Source organism: Phallusia mammillata, chromosome 4 (genome assembly GCF_965637545.1).
Source record: "Phallusia mammillata chromosome 4, kaPhaMamm4.hap1.1, whole genome shotgun sequence".
Classification (NCBI taxonomy): Eukaryota; Metazoa; Chordata; class Ascidiacea; order Phlebobranchia; family Ascidiidae; genus Phallusia; species Phallusia mammillata.
In genome coordinates this window covers 18,572,436-18,591,713 of record NC_137255.1, presented here as the reverse complement: position 1 = coordinate 18,591,713, position 19,278 = coordinate 18,572,436, and the positions used below count along the sequence as shown (strand labels likewise).

At 37.0% G+C, this 19,278-nt stretch overlaps 1 protein-coding gene across 4 annotated transcripts in view; it reads right to left on the bottom strand.

The window, feature by feature from the left end:
* The window catches only part of LOC145222446 (uncharacterized), a 35,897-nt gene extending 17,444 nt beyond the window's left edge, over window positions 1–18,453 (bottom strand). Inside the window, exons 1-47 of one of the 4 annotated variants that reach the window (XM_080088572.1) lie at window positions 18,331–18,453; window positions 17,109–17,263; window positions 16,828–16,886; window positions 16,669–16,762; window positions 16,052–16,219; window positions 15,845–15,981; window positions 15,689–15,774; window positions 13,936–15,546; window positions 13,641–13,789; window positions 13,526–13,581; window positions 13,313–13,418; window positions 13,058–13,210; window positions 12,815–12,933; window positions 12,634–12,725; window positions 12,383–12,537; window positions 12,175–12,230; window positions 12,019–12,118; window positions 11,248–11,400; window positions 10,980–11,101; window positions 10,791–10,870; window positions 10,626–10,724; window positions 10,499–10,552; window positions 9,385–10,080; window positions 9,018–9,166; window positions 8,903–8,958; window positions 8,691–8,796; window positions 8,437–8,589; window positions 8,192–8,310; window positions 8,011–8,102; window positions 7,760–7,914; window positions 7,552–7,607; window positions 7,396–7,495; window positions 6,616–6,768; window positions 6,347–6,468; window positions 6,158–6,237; window positions 5,993–6,091; window positions 5,866–5,916; window positions 5,521–5,574; window positions 5,152–5,300; window positions 4,058–4,113; window positions 3,703–3,808; window positions 3,279–3,431; window positions 1,160–1,278; window positions 723–811; window positions 391–545; window positions 235–290; window positions 64–163 (exon numbers count right to left, since the gene is read on the bottom strand). In XM_080088572.1, coding sequence (XP_079944698.1) covers window positions 64–163; window positions 235–290; window positions 391–545; window positions 723–811; window positions 1,160–1,278; window positions 3,279–3,431; window positions 3,703–3,808; window positions 4,058–4,113; window positions 5,152–5,300; window positions 5,521–5,574; window positions 5,866–5,916; window positions 5,993–6,091; window positions 6,158–6,237; window positions 6,347–6,468; window positions 6,616–6,768; window positions 7,396–7,495; window positions 7,552–7,607; window positions 7,760–7,914; window positions 8,011–8,102; window positions 8,192–8,310; window positions 8,437–8,589; window positions 8,691–8,796; window positions 8,903–8,958; window positions 9,018–9,166; window positions 9,385–10,080; window positions 10,499–10,552; window positions 10,626–10,724; window positions 10,791–10,870; window positions 10,980–11,101; window positions 11,248–11,400; window positions 12,019–12,118; window positions 12,175–12,230; window positions 12,383–12,537; window positions 12,634–12,725; window positions 12,815–12,933; window positions 13,058–13,210; window positions 13,313–13,418; window positions 13,526–13,581; window positions 13,641–13,789; window positions 13,936–15,546; window positions 15,689–15,774; window positions 15,845–15,981; window positions 16,052–16,219; window positions 16,669–16,762; window positions 16,828–16,886; window positions 17,109–17,263; window positions 18,331–18,409 — 7,107 coding nt within the window. In that variant the 5' untranslated portion in view covers window positions 18,410–18,453. The remainder of the gene's footprint in view (window positions 1–63; window positions 164–234; window positions 291–390; window positions 546–722; window positions 812–1,159; window positions 1,279–3,278; window positions 3,432–3,702; window positions 3,809–4,057; window positions 4,114–5,151; window positions 5,301–5,520; window positions 5,575–5,865; window positions 5,917–5,992; window positions 6,092–6,157; window positions 6,238–6,346; window positions 6,469–6,615; window positions 6,769–7,395; window positions 7,496–7,551; window positions 7,608–7,759; window positions 7,915–8,010; window positions 8,103–8,191; window positions 8,311–8,436; window positions 8,590–8,690; window positions 8,797–8,902; window positions 8,959–9,017; window positions 9,167–9,384; window positions 10,081–10,498; window positions 10,553–10,625; window positions 10,725–10,790; window positions 10,871–10,979; window positions 11,102–11,247; window positions 11,401–12,018; window positions 12,119–12,174; window positions 12,231–12,382; window positions 12,538–12,633; window positions 12,726–12,814; window positions 12,934–13,057; window positions 13,211–13,312; window positions 13,419–13,525; window positions 13,582–13,640; window positions 13,790–13,935; window positions 15,547–15,688; window positions 15,775–15,844; window positions 15,982–16,051; window positions 16,220–16,668; window positions 16,763–16,827; window positions 16,887–17,108; window positions 17,264–18,330) is intronic. The other 3 variants (XM_080088573.1, XM_080088574.1, XM_080088575.1) reach the window with 3 other exon arrangements.
* Between the last annotated feature and the right edge of the window lie 825 nt (window positions 18,454–19,278).

Sequence of the window (19,278 nt, the reverse complement as noted above, 5' to 3'; positions counted from 1 at the left end):
CACAGAGGATGTACAATTGTTTACAAAGGTTTCTTGTCGAAGATTAGATTTCTTTCCTCTTACTTGTATCGAAAATGTTCTATTGGTTTTCTGAGTGGAGTTAATAAAAAAGAAGGCGACAAATGGATGACTTGCTAGCACGGAAAACGAATGGTCAGCTCGTCTTTAAAACAATTAGGAAAAGTTTATCACTATTGTAATTGATATTAGGTGACATTGTACTCCTGTACAAACCTGTAGGTGTGGTTATATTCAGCAAAAGTATCGATACCATCCGCCGCAAAATATATCTAAAGAGAATAAAACCGAATAGTTAACAATTTTTAGGCATGCAAAACAGATTAAACACATAAAACAGTAAAACAAATTAGGATTTATTTAAAAACTCACCCGGTTTCCATAATCATACATGTCATTTCCACCATCCTGTATCGAGTTTACCGGAAAAGTTCTATCGTCATAAGCATATGGATGAAAATCCGTCAAGTGTTTTGTCAAATTCGCCCGGCGAATACGGTTTTGTATGATATCGGTTGCTTTAAACGCTAATTAAGCAACACAAATAAGATTTTGTAAACGAAAAGGCCAAATAAAAATCTAGGCCACTAAAAAACTTTTATAATATAATTATGCCTGTCACGCAAACTTAAAGTCAAAAAGCAAACATACAAAATACGCATTTAAGTCGAAGAGGCAAAAGTTTCATAAGCCGAGAAACTAACCTGCGAGGTTAATAGGAACCAATTCATTCCTCAACAACTCTTCCATGGTTTTTCGAATTTCGATTGAGGATACTTGGAGGCCAGCTTCTCTAAAGAAACAATACAATTTGTACAGGTAATTTATAGTTATACCATCTAACAGTTTATCGGTAAACTTTAAGAGCAACGAGTCTATGTTATACCAGTTTTAATTTTTGTCAAATCAAAGGCTTTGATTTAACGCGGCTTTCGTTTTTAATTACATTCAAAGCAAACAGTACAGGGCGCAGAATAAAACAATAGCTGTCATAAAACTGTCGTTTCAAAAGCATTACTTTAAAATGCACACAAATTATCGTAAACCATTTCACCACATATATAAGCTATTACATTTGGAAGAAAGGCTCTACAAACTTCTTTTCACCACACATCATAAACGTTGATTAAGTGAAGCCTACTTTGACAGGAGCAAGTATCCTAAAATGGCGGTTTCTCTACTTCCAGTTAGATTTACGTAGTTATGCATGTTGTGTTGATCTTGCTTCGGAGTTGCAAAACTAAACTCACCACTCGGTTCCTGGCGACAAAATTATATATATTTATATATTGGGTAAGCAAAACAATTAAAACAACAACAAACCGAATAAATCAAAAAAATCTTTCTAAAACTAGAAGGGTGGACTAGCACATATTGCCCTTGCATATACACTATAACCTATTTTAAAACATAAATATACTTTCTATGCTTATTTTGTATTGGGTCCTATATTAGCCATCGTCTTTTATAACTTTAGTCGTTTCTGCAGGCAAAAACTCATTGGTCCCCACACATGCAAAGTTGAAAATAATGCAATTCAAGAGATAACCATCAGAAAGTCGGGTGTTGTAAGGTAAAACACAGTGATCGGCACTGGGCTTAAATAATAATACTATGTAGAATACAAACTATAAAATTAGATTCACCCCAGATATTGTTTGAAGTATGTCCTATTTAACCTTTTAAAAAACTGGCCCATTTTAGGGGGCTAGTAGGGCAACTAATTGGGTTCGACACACAAATTAAAAAATATATAAAAACCACAATGACTCAATCAATAGTATTGCAAAATTTTAGCCCAATCCGCCAATGTTTAAAATTTCAACCACTAGAGGTGTTTTAAGCAACAACCGTTAATGTTTCTGACTTCATAGGGCTGTGAACAAGCCCCTAACTGCCATGGCGCAAAAACGACCACCAAGCAACCCACCAACGAGCAACATACAACTGGTTGCCCTTGTAACACTATTGCCCGAAAGAAATCTTTCGTTTGTGGTGCCCAGTAACATACAAATACGTTTTACACTTTAGGGGCTTGTGGGGTAAATGTTAGGACTACAGGGTTCAACACAACAATCGACACCTATAAATGGCATACAAGAAATCTAAATTTCAGCCAATTCTGACACTGTTTAAAAACTCACCCATTTTAGGGGTCTAGCGGGGTAAATACTGGGGCTATCAACAGAAACAAAGTGGGATGCACATCTACATAACTATATCTACCATCTGTGTAAATTTCAGCCAAATCCATCAAACATTTGATGGAAAAACGAGTCGGACAAACTTCGGGGGGAAAATACCCATTTTAGGGGGCTAGCGGGGTAAATACTGGGGTTATCAACAAAAACAAAGTGGGATGCACATCTACATAACTATATCTACCATCTGTGTAAATTTCAGCCAAATCCATCAAACATTTGATGGAAGAACGAATCTGACAAACTTTGGGAAGAAAAAAAAGGAAGAAAAAACAAGAAAAAAAAACAAAAAAAACAAAACAATTCGAGTAAAACCAATATGTGTCCCCTTCAGGGAAGGGGACCCATAATTATTAGCGAAAAAACGACGTTTAATACACCAAGTAAAAACATTATTTAGATATCAGTTCAGTAGCAAATTAAGGCGGTATAAGTCAGTGGTTCTCAATTGGTAGTCCATGAACCACTAGTGGTCCATGATTACTTTTTGGATGGTCCACAGGACATTAATTATATTTTGTATTTAGTTGGAAATAGGCTATTATTGCATATTACGAAAAAACCCTACCCAAGTTATTGATAATTTGTTGTTATCTGTTATCTCCCCTAACATTAAATTCTGTATTGAAAGAATATATATCAAGCCTCCATGCTTGTTGTGAATGCTTTTTTTATCCTTATTTAACAATGGACTGGTCCCATGGGCGCCGGCAGAAAATTTTGCAAGAGGGGGCAAATTTTGGCTGATCCTTTACCGCATCAAGAATTTGTTACATATGAAGCCATAAATCGTGTACTTCACAATTGAGTTGCCTAAAAGTTAAAGCATTAAACCATGTCACGACTCCCCGCGCTGCTACTTTAATTAGGTTTGCTGCTAAATATGTTAAATTGAGGTACACTGAAATTCCAAGGGGGGCAAGTGCCCCCTCTTGCCCCTACGTGGCGGCGCCCATGACTGGTCCCCGATATATATTTCATTAGGCTGGTGGTCCATGGGCTGAAACAAGTCGAGAACCTAAAATTTTAGTAATACTAAAATTTTAGCCCATTTTCTACCTGGTATATGTGGAAGTATACTTCGCATATGCTCGGGTCACCGGCTCCATACACTTGAGCGGAGTAGTACGACAATGTTTTGTTGCCATTAGTTATCGTTCCCGAGTCGCTAGCAAAGTTTCCTCTGCCATCTGATCCAAGTGCAGACAACACCTGTTAACATAAGATATCATAAACTTGTCTGCGGATTTTGCTGTTTCGCTGTGTAGACACAACATTGTTGAGAGTTGGTAATTATTGTCTAACATGTCATCAGGTTTCCACATATTGCTCAACATTTTTATCAACGAAACACAAAAATCAAACATGTGACTGTAATAGTTTTTACGTCTAGAGTCAAAGACAGCAAGATAATCTTCCATTTTGGTAGAATTGCATTACTAAACATGGAAATTAGAGTGTTTAAACTTATTTATTTTAACACCTGAATCGAGTAGTTCATCGGTTCTGAGTTTTCGTCGATTTTGTCCAAGTTAAAAACTGCAATAAAGGGTTGAACTGCAGTCGATGTAAACGTGTAACTCGAACCGCTGTAGAAAAAAAGTGTTTTTTTAAATGATACTATTACTTTTATTGTTGTTGAATATAATACTTTGATATAAAAGGTTATTTGTAGAACCGGCTGACAAAAAATTTAGTCCCACCACTGGTTAAAGATGCCTGCAAACCAGCGAAAAGCACAAAAACATAACTATCTTGTTTGGCAATTAATTTTTTTATGAACAAAACGCTTACAAGGACAGTGGAAAAATCTACTTCTAGATTATAAACCAACTTACACATATTCGGTGTTGTACTTTGCTAACGTTCGGTTGTCGTTCACGGTAAAGTACACCTAAAAACAAGAAAAATTTAACCAAGAACTTTCAAACGATCAGCTCATACATATATATATTGCAACATCGTAAATCACTCAACCGTATATATACGTCACATCTCTTATGGCGTGGTTGCACCACAATGCTAGAATCCCCTATGACGTAACAATACCCTTGTAGTTTCTTTTTCTCTGATGTGCATTTGGCCATTTAATATGAGTTTAGTTTAGATTGCAGTCCTCTTCAACCGGTGTGCACGGTGCACCGGTACGAAAAGGTACATATGGGTGCATCAGAAACTTTTAAATAATGGACTATCAATATTTGACTTTCGGGATATTATAAAAAAGATGTAGGTTTCAACTGATGTATGAATGAACCTCTGTATTTTTTTTAAACGCTGATGTCTAAGACTTTCCGTCCGGTTGACGTATATCTACGTCAAAAGACGTTTTGCGCAGAGTGCGGATTGACGTTAACTACGTCAAACGTTTTTTATCAAAAATGCAGGGTGCATGAGTTTGTCACAACAACTTTAAGGGTTCACCAAACCAAAAGAGGTTGAAGAGCATTGGTTTAGACCAGGTGTATAGTTCGTTACTTGATGACTTGAATTTGCGAACTTTAGATAAGGCAATCGAAGGTACCTAGGCTAAATAATATTTGTTTGTCATTAATAGATCGTAATGCTAAATTTATAACTGTGACGAAAGAAATAATGTTGCTTTTACAAGGTGAGCTTGATTTTGCAGTATAGCTGTTCAATTTGCCTTACATTTGAAATATACGTTTTTATATTTGTAGAATGCTTTCTGATGATATCAAACTAAGTATATCTGTGATAACCCCAAAACTCTAGTAAGCTTTTCTTTTGCCGGCATAAAATTATTTTCTGTTTCCCATTTTGAGTGTATGTTTTCTTCGCAGAAAACCGTGTTAACGTAAGCCACATGATTGACGTGAATGTATAAAATTCACGCGTTTCCAGCCATTGGACTCATAGTGTGACGCCAGCGCGAATTCCTGGCGTTAGATTTTCTTTATTTGATACGTACCATGTTACCATCATCAAACATGTCATTTCCTCCATCTGTTATCTTTAACAAGTCCGAACTGTCGTATAGATAGTCACGGTATCGGAAAATATGGTCAGTGAGGTTGCCTGTTCGAAACCATTCCAACAGGTAGTCGCCCCTCCATACAACTGTCAGTTAAACCAAATATACATATTGTAATGGTACCAACTTGGTACGTGGTACTACCAAGTAAAACCAATTTCAGATAATGATGAACCATATTTAACGTTGTCATACAGAAACGTAATTATTTTATGCTAAACAATTGCACTCATGAACTTTAAATCTTTGTGTTGTTAAAAACAGCAAATTAGTTTAATTTGCAAACACAGTTTAGGCAAAGCTTACTTGGAATGTCGAAGAAGGTTGATTGGATGGAAGATTGGGCTACTGTTTCGGCAGCTACAAAGAAAATAAATCTATTTAACATTTTAGATTACCCATAATCGAGTTGCAAACTAATCGAAAAAAAATACTAAAAAAACAACGCTTTTACAGTCATCAATGGTACATTGGTTGTACCTGTAACGGCGTAGTTTTTTTCTGGTACTGGTCAAAAACTTTATTTGTAAATCCAAGACCCTTTTTAGGCTACTTATCAGTAACTCAAAAGTGGAATTGAAAATGCCATCTTTGTTCGAATGTGTCAAAGGTTTGCAAAGGCAACATCCACTAAACAATATAAGTTTTTACCTGTGGTGCTGGTTTGAACGGTAGTGCTTAAAGTAGTTGTGACGGTTGTACCTACGAACAACAAAAATGTGAATCAATTAGAATTTTTCTGACGTAATTATGGATGGTAAACGAAATAATAATGTACTTGATTGACCAGTAGGTGACGTCATACTTGGGGTAGCTGTTGTTGTGTCATCAGTTTTGGTGGTGGTTGCTGAATTGACGTTTTGATCAATGGGTAAATCTAAAGACATGTTGTTGTTTGTACAAGGTTTAAGGTTTTTAAGACTGGAAAACGCTTTACCCTTACCAGTGTCTGTTATCACAGCAAGTGTTTTCAACATTGTTGTTTCAAGTTCCGCTTGCGTTATTTGACGACCAGGAGCATTGCTGTACAAATAAATTTCGCTCATAAATTCATGAAAAAAACTATTTTGTTCAAGTTCATCAGCAGGGGATTACTTGTTATTTGCAAAAAAATACAATTTGCCAATCTTACGTCGAAAGCAGCATGTAACCAAACACAGCACTGTCGATTCTTCCACTTAAGAAAGCTTCACTGCGGAGACTGCGCCGTCCGCGCAACGGAGAAGAAAAGGTAAACTCTTTTCCAGTTTGATTCTGCAAAGTTTATTGTGTGTAAACTAAAAAAATACTACACAGTTTTGCAATTGTAAGATCAAACATGTATGCAGTTATTCATTGAAAAAACATTTTTTTCAGTTATTTTTTACTTTAAGCTGTAAGACCAAACTGGCGAAAACTTACCTGAGAGATATAGAAAAACACTTCACACACGCTTGCATCAAGGGCTTCGTAAACCTGGATACCTTCGAAAAAAAGACTGTATCCGCCGTTGAACACAGATCCAGAAAAATTCTGAATAAATCCGAATCCATCAGCTCCAAGATTTGAGGTTACCTGAACAATTCATGCTTTTATAAAAAAAATCCAGTTAGGTTACAGTAAACTCAGTCTAATTCGCGTTGAGATACAAAACATTTCCCAATCAAACCATAACAATTCAGCGGTTCTCAAACTGGGGTCCGCGGTCCATTCAGAGTCCTCCACGCGATTTCAGAAGGACCGCGGGGAGCCTAAAGTATTTCTACAATCTTATGTAAAATGAGATCTTGCGAGTGTGTGAGCAAAAATGAGATAGACAAACGAGTGTCAAGTGTCAAACGAATGACAAGAAGTGGTTCTTTACTTCATTTTAAAGTAGCGATCAGAGGCGATTGTTCGCGCACTATGTTTATATTGTTTTGGTCTTGATTGTGACGCAATAAATTGCAGTTAAAACATTCCCACGCAAAGTGATCTAACGAAACTAAACTAAATTCATTCTGTATTTTGTTTTGGGAATGCTTTCGGACGGAAGGAATAAAATTTTAGGTTGGTAACTCGACAGTTTTACTTTGCCAAGGTATTTTAAATTTTATGAATATACTTAGCTTACACTGCGGGTTCTCGAAAAAAATGCGAAGGGGCCATTATGACAAAAAGTTAAAAAAGTTTGAGAACCGCTGTCCTAAATGATATTTATACCTCTATAGAATAGTTTCTGTTGGTTTGTTCTGCGGCATCTATGTTGAAAAATGCTATAAAGGGGTGAGTAGCAAGTGTGGAAAAGGAGAAGTCCGCTCGCCTGAATAAACATTTTGAACGTTACCTATGGCCTTGCGTTTTACAAAGAAAACATACTTGTAAGTTTTGTTGTATTCGGCAAACAACTTCTTTCCATTTAAACCAAAATAAACCTAAAATACAAAGCTAATTTAAAGCAATAAATTATAAATAACTTAAAATTAAAAAAGTTAATTAAACAGGTAAGCTAGTTTTTCAATGTTTCAAATTGATTTCAACAAAAAGAAAAAAATTATTCACTTTACACATCAGTGACCGAGTGTACCTTATTGCCTTCATCATACATATCACTGTCTCCATCCACAATCGAGTTAACAGGGTCAGTGGTATCATCATAAAAATATTTGTGAAAGTCTGGCAAATGGCTTGTCAGATTAACTGCCCCAAGTCTATCCAGCATGGCTTCAGTTTGTAGAAAAACTGTACAAACAAAAGTCGTTTGTCTTTCACGATTGCTGGTTAATCCATATTAAACCGACTTGAGAGTAATAAGAGAGAGTAATAAATCAATCTGACCTTCTGTATTAATTTTCCTGATTGTGACTGTTTCCAACAATAGTTCCATAGTTTCTCTTATTTCGGTTGAAGACAATTTGACTCCAAGTGGTCTAAACATTTAAAATATTTGAATAGTTATTAAGTTATAAACAATCACGCTGCTACAAATTATGCCCAGCAATTTTTAGATGAGACTTACTTGGACAACAATGTATATCCCAGGTATGCACTATCAGTGCTTTCTGTAAGGTTTACAAAGTTGGCCATTCCCTCACTATCTTGTTGGGGTGACGTAAAGGACAATTTTCCGTTTGGAATCTAAATGTTTGTGGTATAATGGAAAGTAAAAAACAAAACATATTAACGTTGTATAATTGTTAATCGTCGCTCTTAAAGCTATATTTTTACACCCAAACAAGTAAAAATCTTTTCATCAAATTTTACCTTGGAAACGTGAAAATACACTTCGCAGACACTGGGATCTAGGGTTCCATACACTTGAGCTACGTGGTAAGACAATGTCGAGTTGTTGCTAGTAATTGAACCAGTTTCGTTAGAATACTCCCCATTTCCGTCAGCTCCGAGGTTGGACACAACCTGCAAAAGTCAAAGCACTTCTATATTTTGGAAAAGCATTCACGGATCCATAGATGAAACTGGCGTCGATCTTATCAATGACATCTGGACAGTATACCCACTTGTATGGAGAAGTTTCTCGGTTCAGCGCCTTCCATATTATTGTCAATGGTAAAGATTGCAAAAAATGGGTGACCAGCAATTGTCGAAAAAGAAGATTTTGGCCCACTGCATAAAACAGGGCAGGAACGTATTAAATAAAAGTTGATGACATAAAATATTTTCATATCAAATCTGTATGTTGCAAAGTTAATGTGGCACAATAGTTACTTACTTGTAAGTTTGGTCATACTTCGCCCTGGTTTGGTTTCCGTTTACGGTGAAATAAACCTGCCAAATTCAGATAAAAATTAATTCATTTGATTTCTAACCTATGCAATCCTACAAACCTTGTTTCCATCATCGTACATGTCATTTCCACCATCTCGAATCATGTTTGAGTCAGAATCGTCGTAAGAATAAGGAAAAAATCCATCCACGATGTTGGTAAAACTAGTTGACTGCAACAATTGCCGGATTTCGTCCATTCTTATAGCAGCTAAAGGTTTTTGTATAGATAGTGAAATTGATATTATACAAAACTTGGTCCATAAACACAAATTTATTTTTTACTATATTGAATCTGTATGTGGACATGGACTTTGCTCGATGTTGTACTTATAGTTGGTGTTTTTGACAACTGTTTTTAAGTATCAGTTGTGGTTGTTATAGGTGGATTTGATATATTGCTAGACGCCACTCCGGCCCTTGTTGTACCTGGTGTTAATTGATTTGATGTTGCCTCAGTTGTAGCTTCCGTCGTTGTTGTATCTGGAGTTGATGTACTCGGTGTTGTTTCAGTTGTTGTAGCTAAAGTTGGTGGATCATATGTAGTTTCAGTTGTTGCTTCCGTCGTTGTTGTAGCTGAGGTTGGTGGGTCGGAAGTAGTTTCAGTTGTTGCTTCCGTCGTTGTTGTAGATGAAGTTGGTGGGTTGGATGTAGTTTCACTTGTTGCTTCCGTCGTCGTTGTAGCTGAAATTGGTGGACTGGATGTGGTTTCAGTTGTTGCTTCCGTCGTTGTTGTAGCTGAAGTTGGTGGATCAGATATAGTTTCAGTTGTTGCTTCCGTCGTTGTTGTAGCTGAAGCTGGTGGGTTGGATGTAGTTTCAGTTGTTGCTTCCTTCGTTGTTGTGTCTGAAGTTGGTGGGTTGGATGTAGTTTCAGTTGTTGCTTCTGTCGTTGTTGTAGCTGAAGTTGGTGGGTTGGATGTAGTTTCAGTTGTTGCTTCCGTCGTTGTTGTAGCTGAAGTTGGTGGGTTGGATGTAGTTTCAGTTATAGCTTCCGTCGTTGTTGTAGCTGAAGTTGGTGGATCGGATGTAGTTTCACTTGTTGCTTCCGTCGTTGTTGTAGCTAAAGTCGTTGGACCGGATGTAACCGCAGTTATTGCTTCCGTCGGCGTGATCTCGGATGTTGCTGTAAAAGATATGTTTGTTGCAGGTTGCTTCTATAAATGCAAATACGTCATAACTTATAAAGTCAGCGTTTACATAATTTTATGTTGAAGGAAGATTAAATAGAAGATTGGGCTACTGTTTCGACAGCTACAAAGAAACCAAATCTATTTAACATTTTAGATTATCCATAATCGAGTTGCAAACAAGTCGAAAAAATATACCAATAAACAACGCTTAAGAAGTTCCAGTCATCAATGTCACATTGGTTGTACCTGTAACGGCGTAGTTTTTTCTGACACTAGTTTAATACTTGGATTATATATATGAGGCCCTTTTTACTTATCAGTAACTCAAAAATGGAATTGAAAATGCTATCTTTGTTTGAATGTGTCAAAGACTTGCAAAGGCAATACCCACTAAACAATATAAGTTTTTACCTGTGGTGCTGGTTTGATCGGCAGTGCTTAAAGTAGTTGTGACGGTTATACCGACTAACAACAAAAATGTAAAACAATTAAAAAATTTCTGACGTAATTATGTGTGGTAAACGAAACGATGACATACTTGATTGACTAGTAGGTGACGTCAAACTTGGGGTAGCTGTTGTTGTGTCATCAGTTTTGGTGGTGGTTGCTGAATTGACGTTTTGATCAATGGGTAAATCTAAAGACATTTTGTTGTTTGTACAAGGTTTAAGGTTTTTAAGACTGGAAAACGCTTTACCCTTACCAGTGTCTGTTATCACAGCAAGTGTTTTCAACATTGTTGTTTCAAGTTCCGCTTGCGTTATTTGACGACCAGGAGCATTGCTGTACAAATAAATTTCGCTCATAAATTCATGAAAAAAACTATTTTGTTCAAGTTCATCAGCAGGGGATTACTTGTTATTTGCAAAAATTTACAATTTGCCAATCTTACGTCGAAAGCAGCATGTAACCAAACACAGCACTGTCGATTCTTCCACTTAAGAAAGCTTCACTGCGGAGACTGCGCCGTCCGCGCAACGGAGAAGAAAAGGTAAACTCTTTTCCAGTTTGATTCTGCAAGTTTATTGTGTGTAAACTAAAAAAATACTACACAGTTTTGCAATTGTAAGATCAAACATGTATGCAGTTATTCATTGAAAAAACATTTTTTTCAGTTATTTGTTACTTTAAGCTGTAAGACCAAACTGGCGAAAACTTACCTGAGAGATATAGAAAAACACTTCACACACGCTTGCATCAAGGGCTTCGTAAACCTGGATACCTTCGAAAAAAAGACTGTATCCGCCGTTGAACACAGATCCAGAAAAATTCTGAATAAATCCGAATCCATCAGCTCCAAGATTTGAAGTTACCTGAACAATTCATGCTTTTATAAAAAAAATCCAGTTAGGTTACAGTAAACTCAGTCTAATTCGCGTTGAGATACAAAACATTTCCCAATCACACCATAACAATTCAGCGGTTCTCAAACTGGGGTCCGCGGTCCATTCAGAGTCCTCCACGCGATTTCAGAAGGACCGCGAGGAGCCTAAAGTATTTCTACAATCTTATGTAAAATGAGATCTTGCGAGTGTGTGAGCAAAAATGAGATAGACAAACGAGTGTCAAGTGTCAAACGAATGACAAGAAGTGGTTCTTTACTTCATTTTAAAGTAGCGATCAGAGGCGATTGTTCGCGCACTATGTTTATATTGTTTTGGTCTTGATTGTGACGCAATAAATTGCCGTTAAAACATTCCCACGCAAAGTGTTCTAACGAAACTAAACTAAATTCATTCTGTATTTTGTTTTGGGAATGCTTTCGGACGGAAGGAATAAAATTTTAGGTTGGTAACTCGACAGTTTTACTTTGCCAAGGTATTTTAAATTTTATGAATATACTTAGCTTACACTGTGGGTTCTCGAAAAAAATGCGAAGGGGCCATTATGACAAAAAGTTTGAGAACCGCTGTCCTAAATGATATTTATACCTCTATAGAATAGTTTCTGTTGGTTTGTTCTGCGGCATCTATGTTGAAAAATGCTATGAAGGGGTGAGTAGCAAGTGTGGAAAAGGAGAAGTCCGCTCGCCTGAATAAACATTTTGAACGTTACCTATGGCCTTGCGTTTTACAAAGAAAACATACTTGTAAGTTTTGTTGTATTCGGCAAACAACTTCTTTCCATTTAAACCAAAATAAACCTAAAATACAAAGCTAATTTAAAGCAATAAACTATAAATAACCTAAAATTAAAAAAGTTAATTAAACAGGTAAGCTAGTTTTTCAATGTTTCAAATTGATTTCAAGAAAAAGAAAAAAATGATTCACTTTACACATCAGTGACCGAGTGTACCTTATTGCCTTCATCATACATATCACTGTCTCCATCCACAATCGAGTTAACAGGGTCAGTGGTATCATCATAAAAATATTTGTGAAAGTCTGGCAAATGGCTTGTCAAATTAACTGCCCCAAGTCTATCCAGCATGGCTTCAGTTTGTAGAAAAACTGTACAAACAAAAGTCGTTTGTCTCTCATGATTGCTGGTTAATCCATATTAAACCGACTTGAGAGTAATAAGAGAGAGTAATAAATCAATCTGACCTTCTGTATTAATTTTTCTGATCGTGACTGTTTCCAACAATAGTTCCATAGTTTCTAGTATTTCGGTTGAAGACAATTTGACTCCAAGCGGTCTGAAAATTTAAAATATTTGAATAGTTAGTAAGTTATAAACAATCACGCTGCTACAAATTATGCCCAGCAATTTTTAGATGAGACTTACTTGGATAACAACGTATATCCCAGATATGCACTATCAGTGATATCCGTGAGGTTTACAAAGTTGGCCATTCCCTCACTATCTTGTTGGGGTGACGTAAAGGACAACTCTCCGCTTGGAATCTAAATATTTGTGGTTTAGTGGAAAGTAAAAAACAAACATTTCAACATTGTAATTGTTAATCTTCGCTCTTCAGGCAATATTTTTACACATCAAACAAGTATAAGTGTTTTTGTCAAATTTTACCTTGTAAACGTGAAAATACACTTCGCAGACACTGGGATCTTGGGTTCCGTACACCTGAGCTACGTGGTAAGACAATGTGAAATTGTTGCTAGTAATTAAACCAGTTTCGTTAGAATACTCTCCATTTCCATCCGCTCCGAGGTTGGACACAACCTGCAAAAGTCAAAGCACTTCTATATTTTGGAAAAGCATTCACGGATCCTATAGATGAAACTGGCGTCGATCTTATCAATGACATCTGGACAGTATACCCACTTGTATGGAGAAGTTTCTCGGTTCAGCGCCTTCCATATTATTGTCAATGGTAAAGATTGCAAAAAATGGGTGACTTGCGATTGTCGAAAAAGAAGATTTTGGCCAACTGTGTAAAAAAGGACAGGAAAGTATCAAATGAAAGTTGATGACTCAAAATACTTTGCAGGCAAACTGTTTGTTGCAAAATCAAAACGTGACATAATAGTTACTTACTTGTAAGTTTGGTCATACTTCGCCCTGGTTTGGTTTCCATTTACGGTGAAATAAACCTGCCAAATTCAGATAAAAATTAATTCATTTGATTTCTAACCTATGCAATCCTACAAACCTTGTTTCCATCATCGTACATGTCATTTCCACCATCTTGAATCATGTTTGAGTCAGAATTGTCGTAAGAATAAGGAAAAAATCCATCCACGATGTTGGTAAAACTAGTTGACTGCAACAATTGCCGGATTTCATCCATTCTTATCGCAGCTAAAAGTTGATTGAAAATTTGGTTAAATTTTTTTTTTAAAATTAAGGAAATGTGTAACAATTTAAGAAATTGATTCAAAGCAAAAAAAAATATTTTTTTTTCATATTTTGATTGTGTATGTAGTTTTTACTGCTCGGTGTTGTACCTGGTGTTTTTGACAAAGTATCAGTTGTTGCTTCCATCCTTGTCGTGGTTGTTACAGGTGGATTTGATGTAGTGGTAGATGCCACGCCTGTCCTTGTTGTGCCTGATGTTAATGTTTCAGTTGTAGCTTCCGTCGCTGTTGTAGCTGAAGTTGGTTGGTTGGACGTAGATTGAGTTGTAGCTTCCGTCGTTGTTGTAGCTGAAGTTGGTCGATCGGATGTAGTTTCAGTTGTTGCTTCCGTCGCTGTTGTAGCTGAAGTTGGTTGGTTGGACGTAGATTGAGTTGTAGCTTCCGTCGTTGTTGTTGCTGAAGTTGGTGGGTTGGATGTAGTTTCAGTTGTTGCTTCCGTCGTTGTTGTAGCTGAAGTTGGTGGATTGGATGTAGTTTCAGTTGTTGCTTCCGTCGTTGTTGTAGCTGAAGTTGGTGGATTAGATGTAGTTTCAATTGTTGCTTCCGTCGTTGTTGTAGCCGAAGTTGGTGGATCGGATGTAGTTTCAGTTGTTGCTTCCGTCGTTGTTGTAGGTGAAGTGGATGGATCGGAAGTAGTTTCAGTTGTTGCTTCCGTCGTTGTTGTAGCTGAAGTTGGTGGATCGGAAGTAGTTTCAGTTGTTGCTTCTGTCGTTGTTGTAGCTGAAGTTGGTGGATCGGAAGTAGTTTCAGTTGTTGCTTCTGTCGTTGTTGTAGCTGAAGTTGGTGGATCGGAAGTAGTTTCAGTTGTTGCTTCTGTCGTTGTTGTAGCTGAAGTTGGTGGATCGGAAGTAGTTTCAGTTGTTGCTTCTGTCGTGGTTGCAGCTGAAGTTGGTCGATCGGATGTAGTTTCAGTTGTTGCTTCCGTCGTCGTTGTAGCTGAAGTTGGTGGGTTGGATGTAGTTTCAATTGTTGCTTCCGTCGTTGTTGTAGCCGAAGTTGGTGGATCGGAAGTAGTTTCAGTTGTAGCTTCCGTCGTTGTTGTAGCTGAAGTTGGTGGATCGGAAGTAGTTTCAGTTGTAGCTTCCGTCGTTGTTGTAGCTGAAGTTGGTGGATCGGAAGTAGTTTCAGTTGTAGCTTCCGTCGTTGTTGTAGCTGAAGTTGGTGGATCGGAAGTAGTTTCAGTTGTTGCTTCTGTCGTTGTTGTAGCTGAAGTTGGTGGATCGGAAGTAGTTTCAGTTGTTGCTTCTGTCGTGGTTGCAGCTGAAGTTGGTCGATCGGATGTAGTTTCAGTTGTAGCTTCCGTCGTTGTTGTTGCTGAAGTTGGTGGGTTGGATGTAGTTTCAGTTGTTGCTTCCGTCGTTGTTGTAGCTGAAGTTGGTGGATTAGATGTAGTTTCAATTGTTGCTTCTGTCGTTGTTGTAGCCGAAGTTGGTGGATCGGATGTAGTTTCAGTTGTTGCTTCCGTCGTTGTCGTAGGTGAAGTGGATGGATCGGAAGTAGTTTCAGTTGTTGCTTCCGTCGTTGTTGTAGCTGAAGTTGGTGGATCGGAAGTAGTTTCAGTTGTTGCTTCCGTCGTTGTTGTAGCTGAGGTTGGTGGATCGGAAGTAGTTTCAGTTGATGCTTCCGTCGTTTTTGTAGCTGAAGTTGGTGGATCGGAAGTAGTTTCAGTTATTTCTTTCGTCGGTGTGATCTCAGATGTTGCTGTAAAAGAGAGTTTTGTTGCAGGTTGCTGGTCTTCGGCAAATACGTCACAACTTATAAAGTCAGTGTTTACATAATTTAATGTTGTACACTATATAGTAAAGTATGGATTTAATAGTAGCCTACCCTAGAAAGCACTTACGTTTCTGTTGTTTGGTCAAAAAACTTCCTAGTAGTTTGTTGATCGTGTTTCTTATTTCCAACTTTGTAACTTCAACTCCGTCTTTTCTGTAAAAAAATAACGTTGTCAAAAATTTACCTCAAGAGCTTACGTTTCTGTAAAACAGATTTTACTGACTTTGACAACAGCGTGTAACCCAACAAAATTCGCTCCAAAACTTCTCCATACACAATCCCTTGATGGACGACAGACTTTGGTGAAAACTCTTCTGAGTATTCTGATGAGGTTAGACTTGGACCACTACCAGCAGGCAACTGTTGTGTTTAAATGGGTGTTTGAAGTAAGCTTTACTCGATTAGATTTTATGTAAAACGTCACTCTTACTTCTGTCGTAAGATTTCTCACTAGAAAAAACACTTCACAAACTGATGGTGCGTAGTTTGCGTGTAATAATTGAAATCCAACAAGATCAACAAGTGAATCACCAATCTCCAAAGTGTCGTAAAATCTGTCGTTTTTCGTAGAGTCGTCTGAACCGAATTCTGAAACGACCTGAAGATAAAGCGCAACATTACACGACGAAACTGCTTTCTTCATTCGAGCAAAATGTTTAGCACGACTCGCCCGAGTTACGTTCAATTTGCATGTCAAGTCAAGTAACTTCGTGTATTCGATTTCCCAATGAGTAACATCTGATTATTTTTTACATTTTATTAATTCTGCGTTGCGTACAATATAAAAATATTTTCAATTAATGGAGAGTTTTTGCGCCAAACAGGTTACCCAAGTTTCCTCCGGCACAAGATAGTTTATCTTTTTATAAATGTAGTCAAATTACGTCCTGTTACCAGCAATTACTTTAGACAAGGCGAATATTCAAAGCTTTGCCTTGTCTCAATACCATAAAGCTACATCTTAGACAACGAAAACATTCAATACCATGTGCAGAACTATTAATCGTATTACACATAAAGGACGGGGAAACAATATTACCAACTTACCTGGATAATATATTTGCTGTTGTAACTTTTTTCTATCCTCCAGAGGGCGACAAAGGGGTGTATAGCGACCGATGAGAAAACGGAATTTTTGTCCCTAAAATATATTTATTTTTGTCTAAACTTACAAGCTGTCTCACAACATCGTACCATGGCATCTACCTGTAAGTTTGTCCATACATGACTTTCTCCGTTGTGCTGCCGTTCACCAATAGTTTAATCTGAAATATTTTTGTACATAAACATTTTTTAACATGACAAAATGGTTTAATTATTTCGGCGAACTCTTTGATACCGTTTTGCAACATCAAATTCTTCACGCAAGAAGTGTGTTCAATTTATTAGTAAACAAGTATATCTCAATACCTAAGTGATAGCTTGTACGTCCGATTGCTTTGGTTATTAAAACGAAGCGAAGATAATGGTACAAGAGAAGGATTTACCTCGTTTCCTTTTACGTACATTCCCGAGCCACTATCGTATATCATCATGTTCATTGGATCATCGTATGAATAGTTGTGAAAGTTTGCAATCTGAGCTGAAATCTCATCCGCACTTGTAACAATCGAAGCCATAGCGTCATCAATGTCAAACGAGTCTGTATGCAATAAAATACAAGCGATAAAACAATCGTTAAACTTGAGAAATTTGACATGTTTTTTTATTTCATGGTGAGGTACGTATGTAAATACATCGTGAAAGGTAACAGGTTCCCCCAGGCGCACGACGACAGATTATATTATCATACTTCGCCACAAAATAGCGATTTCAAGTTTTTAACTTCAAATTGCAGTGGAAATGTGCACGATATGGAAATTTTGTTGGTGAAAAATACATTCAGGCACCAGAAAAGTCACTTGAGAAGGTGAAAAACGAGTTTAACATATTCAACATTTTAAATTCTAAAAGCGATAATTTGTTTGCAAGTTGCAATGTAAGTTACGAAAAACTTTTACCGTTAGATTTTCACCAGCAGATTTTAATTGTTATTGAAGCCAAGATATGTTTTCAACACAAAAAATATTGTGCCAGTTTCTACCGCCAAATATTGTTTTAATTCATATGGCATATAACCTGGAATTTATTCGATCGCAAACAATGCAATATTTTAGTGATGCATTGAGCAATGGGATTTACTTGATTTTACGTGAAGGGTTTCAGTCAAGTTTAAACAAAACAAAAACAAAAAAAAAACATTTGTTTTTTTCTGTTACAATTACTAATAAGTAACCCTGTAACTATTTTGGGTTCCCACAAATGCCCTAAAATTGGCTGCAAAATGCTTTACCTTTCATGCATCTCATATTTTCAAAGGTGTTTCTAAACGTCACAGCACACTTTGTTGGAGACATACAAATGTGTCAAACATGTCTTGTAAAGCATTTGTAGGGTATGTTGCTTTAGGGCAGGTCAGAATTGGCCAAATATTCGATTTTACCCAAACGTTTAGGGCGCATTTTTAGTTCATCAGTACAAAATAACCAATAAAATACTTTAGTTTGCTAAACCTATCTGTTAGTAAACAATTAGTATTAACGTTTAAAGCTTTTGTTTGTAACATTTTTTTACGCCTCCAGAAATATTTTTCAAAGACAATGCCGCACAATATTAATTTACGGTAAGAGTTTTTGTTACTACTATGGCTAATTTAGGACAACAGTTTACCATCATCACTTTGGGCTTCGACTCGGGCGATAAAAATCAGCACCGCAACAAACCCACATTTCCAGTAGTTTTCTAACATCTTTATGGACCCTGGAAAAATTTGAACAAATATATCAGCAAACTATTTGTAATTTTTCAGTCAAGTGCTAGTCAATCATACACCGCTCCAATCAACTCTGATCAAACTTTTTTTCGCCCACAGATATATACATCAACTTTTTTCTTGAACTTTTGAAAGCAGCAATCCAAAAACTCCGTCGTTTTTTAATGCGTGGGAGCAAATGCTGATCACTGCTACTCTGCGACGAGCAAACAGGTTTTTATAACCAACAAGCGCCCGCAGGCCCGGCACCTAGGTATAAGTATAGATATGGTGGGATAAAGGTGCCGTGGGCGCAGTTTGCTTCTGCTCACGGTATGGTTCGGCATTGGCTGTGTTGCAGACAACTACAAATTAATTAACACTAGGGAGTTAATCATGGCAATGCGACATCTTGTCGGTTTTAAGCCGCTGTTTGTCTTGCATAAACCGCAGAGTGGTTAAAACAAATAAGGTATAATTTTTTATTATTATTCACAAATAGGTAAACTACCAGGTCTAATAGGTTCATGAAGCGATACCATTCAAATTTTTGTTCAGTCTTTTGTGGTAATGCTGTGAAATAAGTGCAATATTATAATATTAAACAATATCAATTTAATTTTCATATTTTATGTTACATAGGTCCTTAATGCAAAGCTCTACAGTATGTGACCTTTAGCAACATGTTTCCTCCCTTGCTGCAAATGCAAATAATTGCCCCGTGGTTTACCCAAAACTCCACAATTGCCTTGTTGAAGTCAAATGACCTTGTCTGTGGGTTCGGAAATGTCGTGCTGTGAGACAGAATGTGGCCGAAACTGCCCCAGGCAACCACTAAGTCGATAACAATCTCAAAGTGCGAAGTC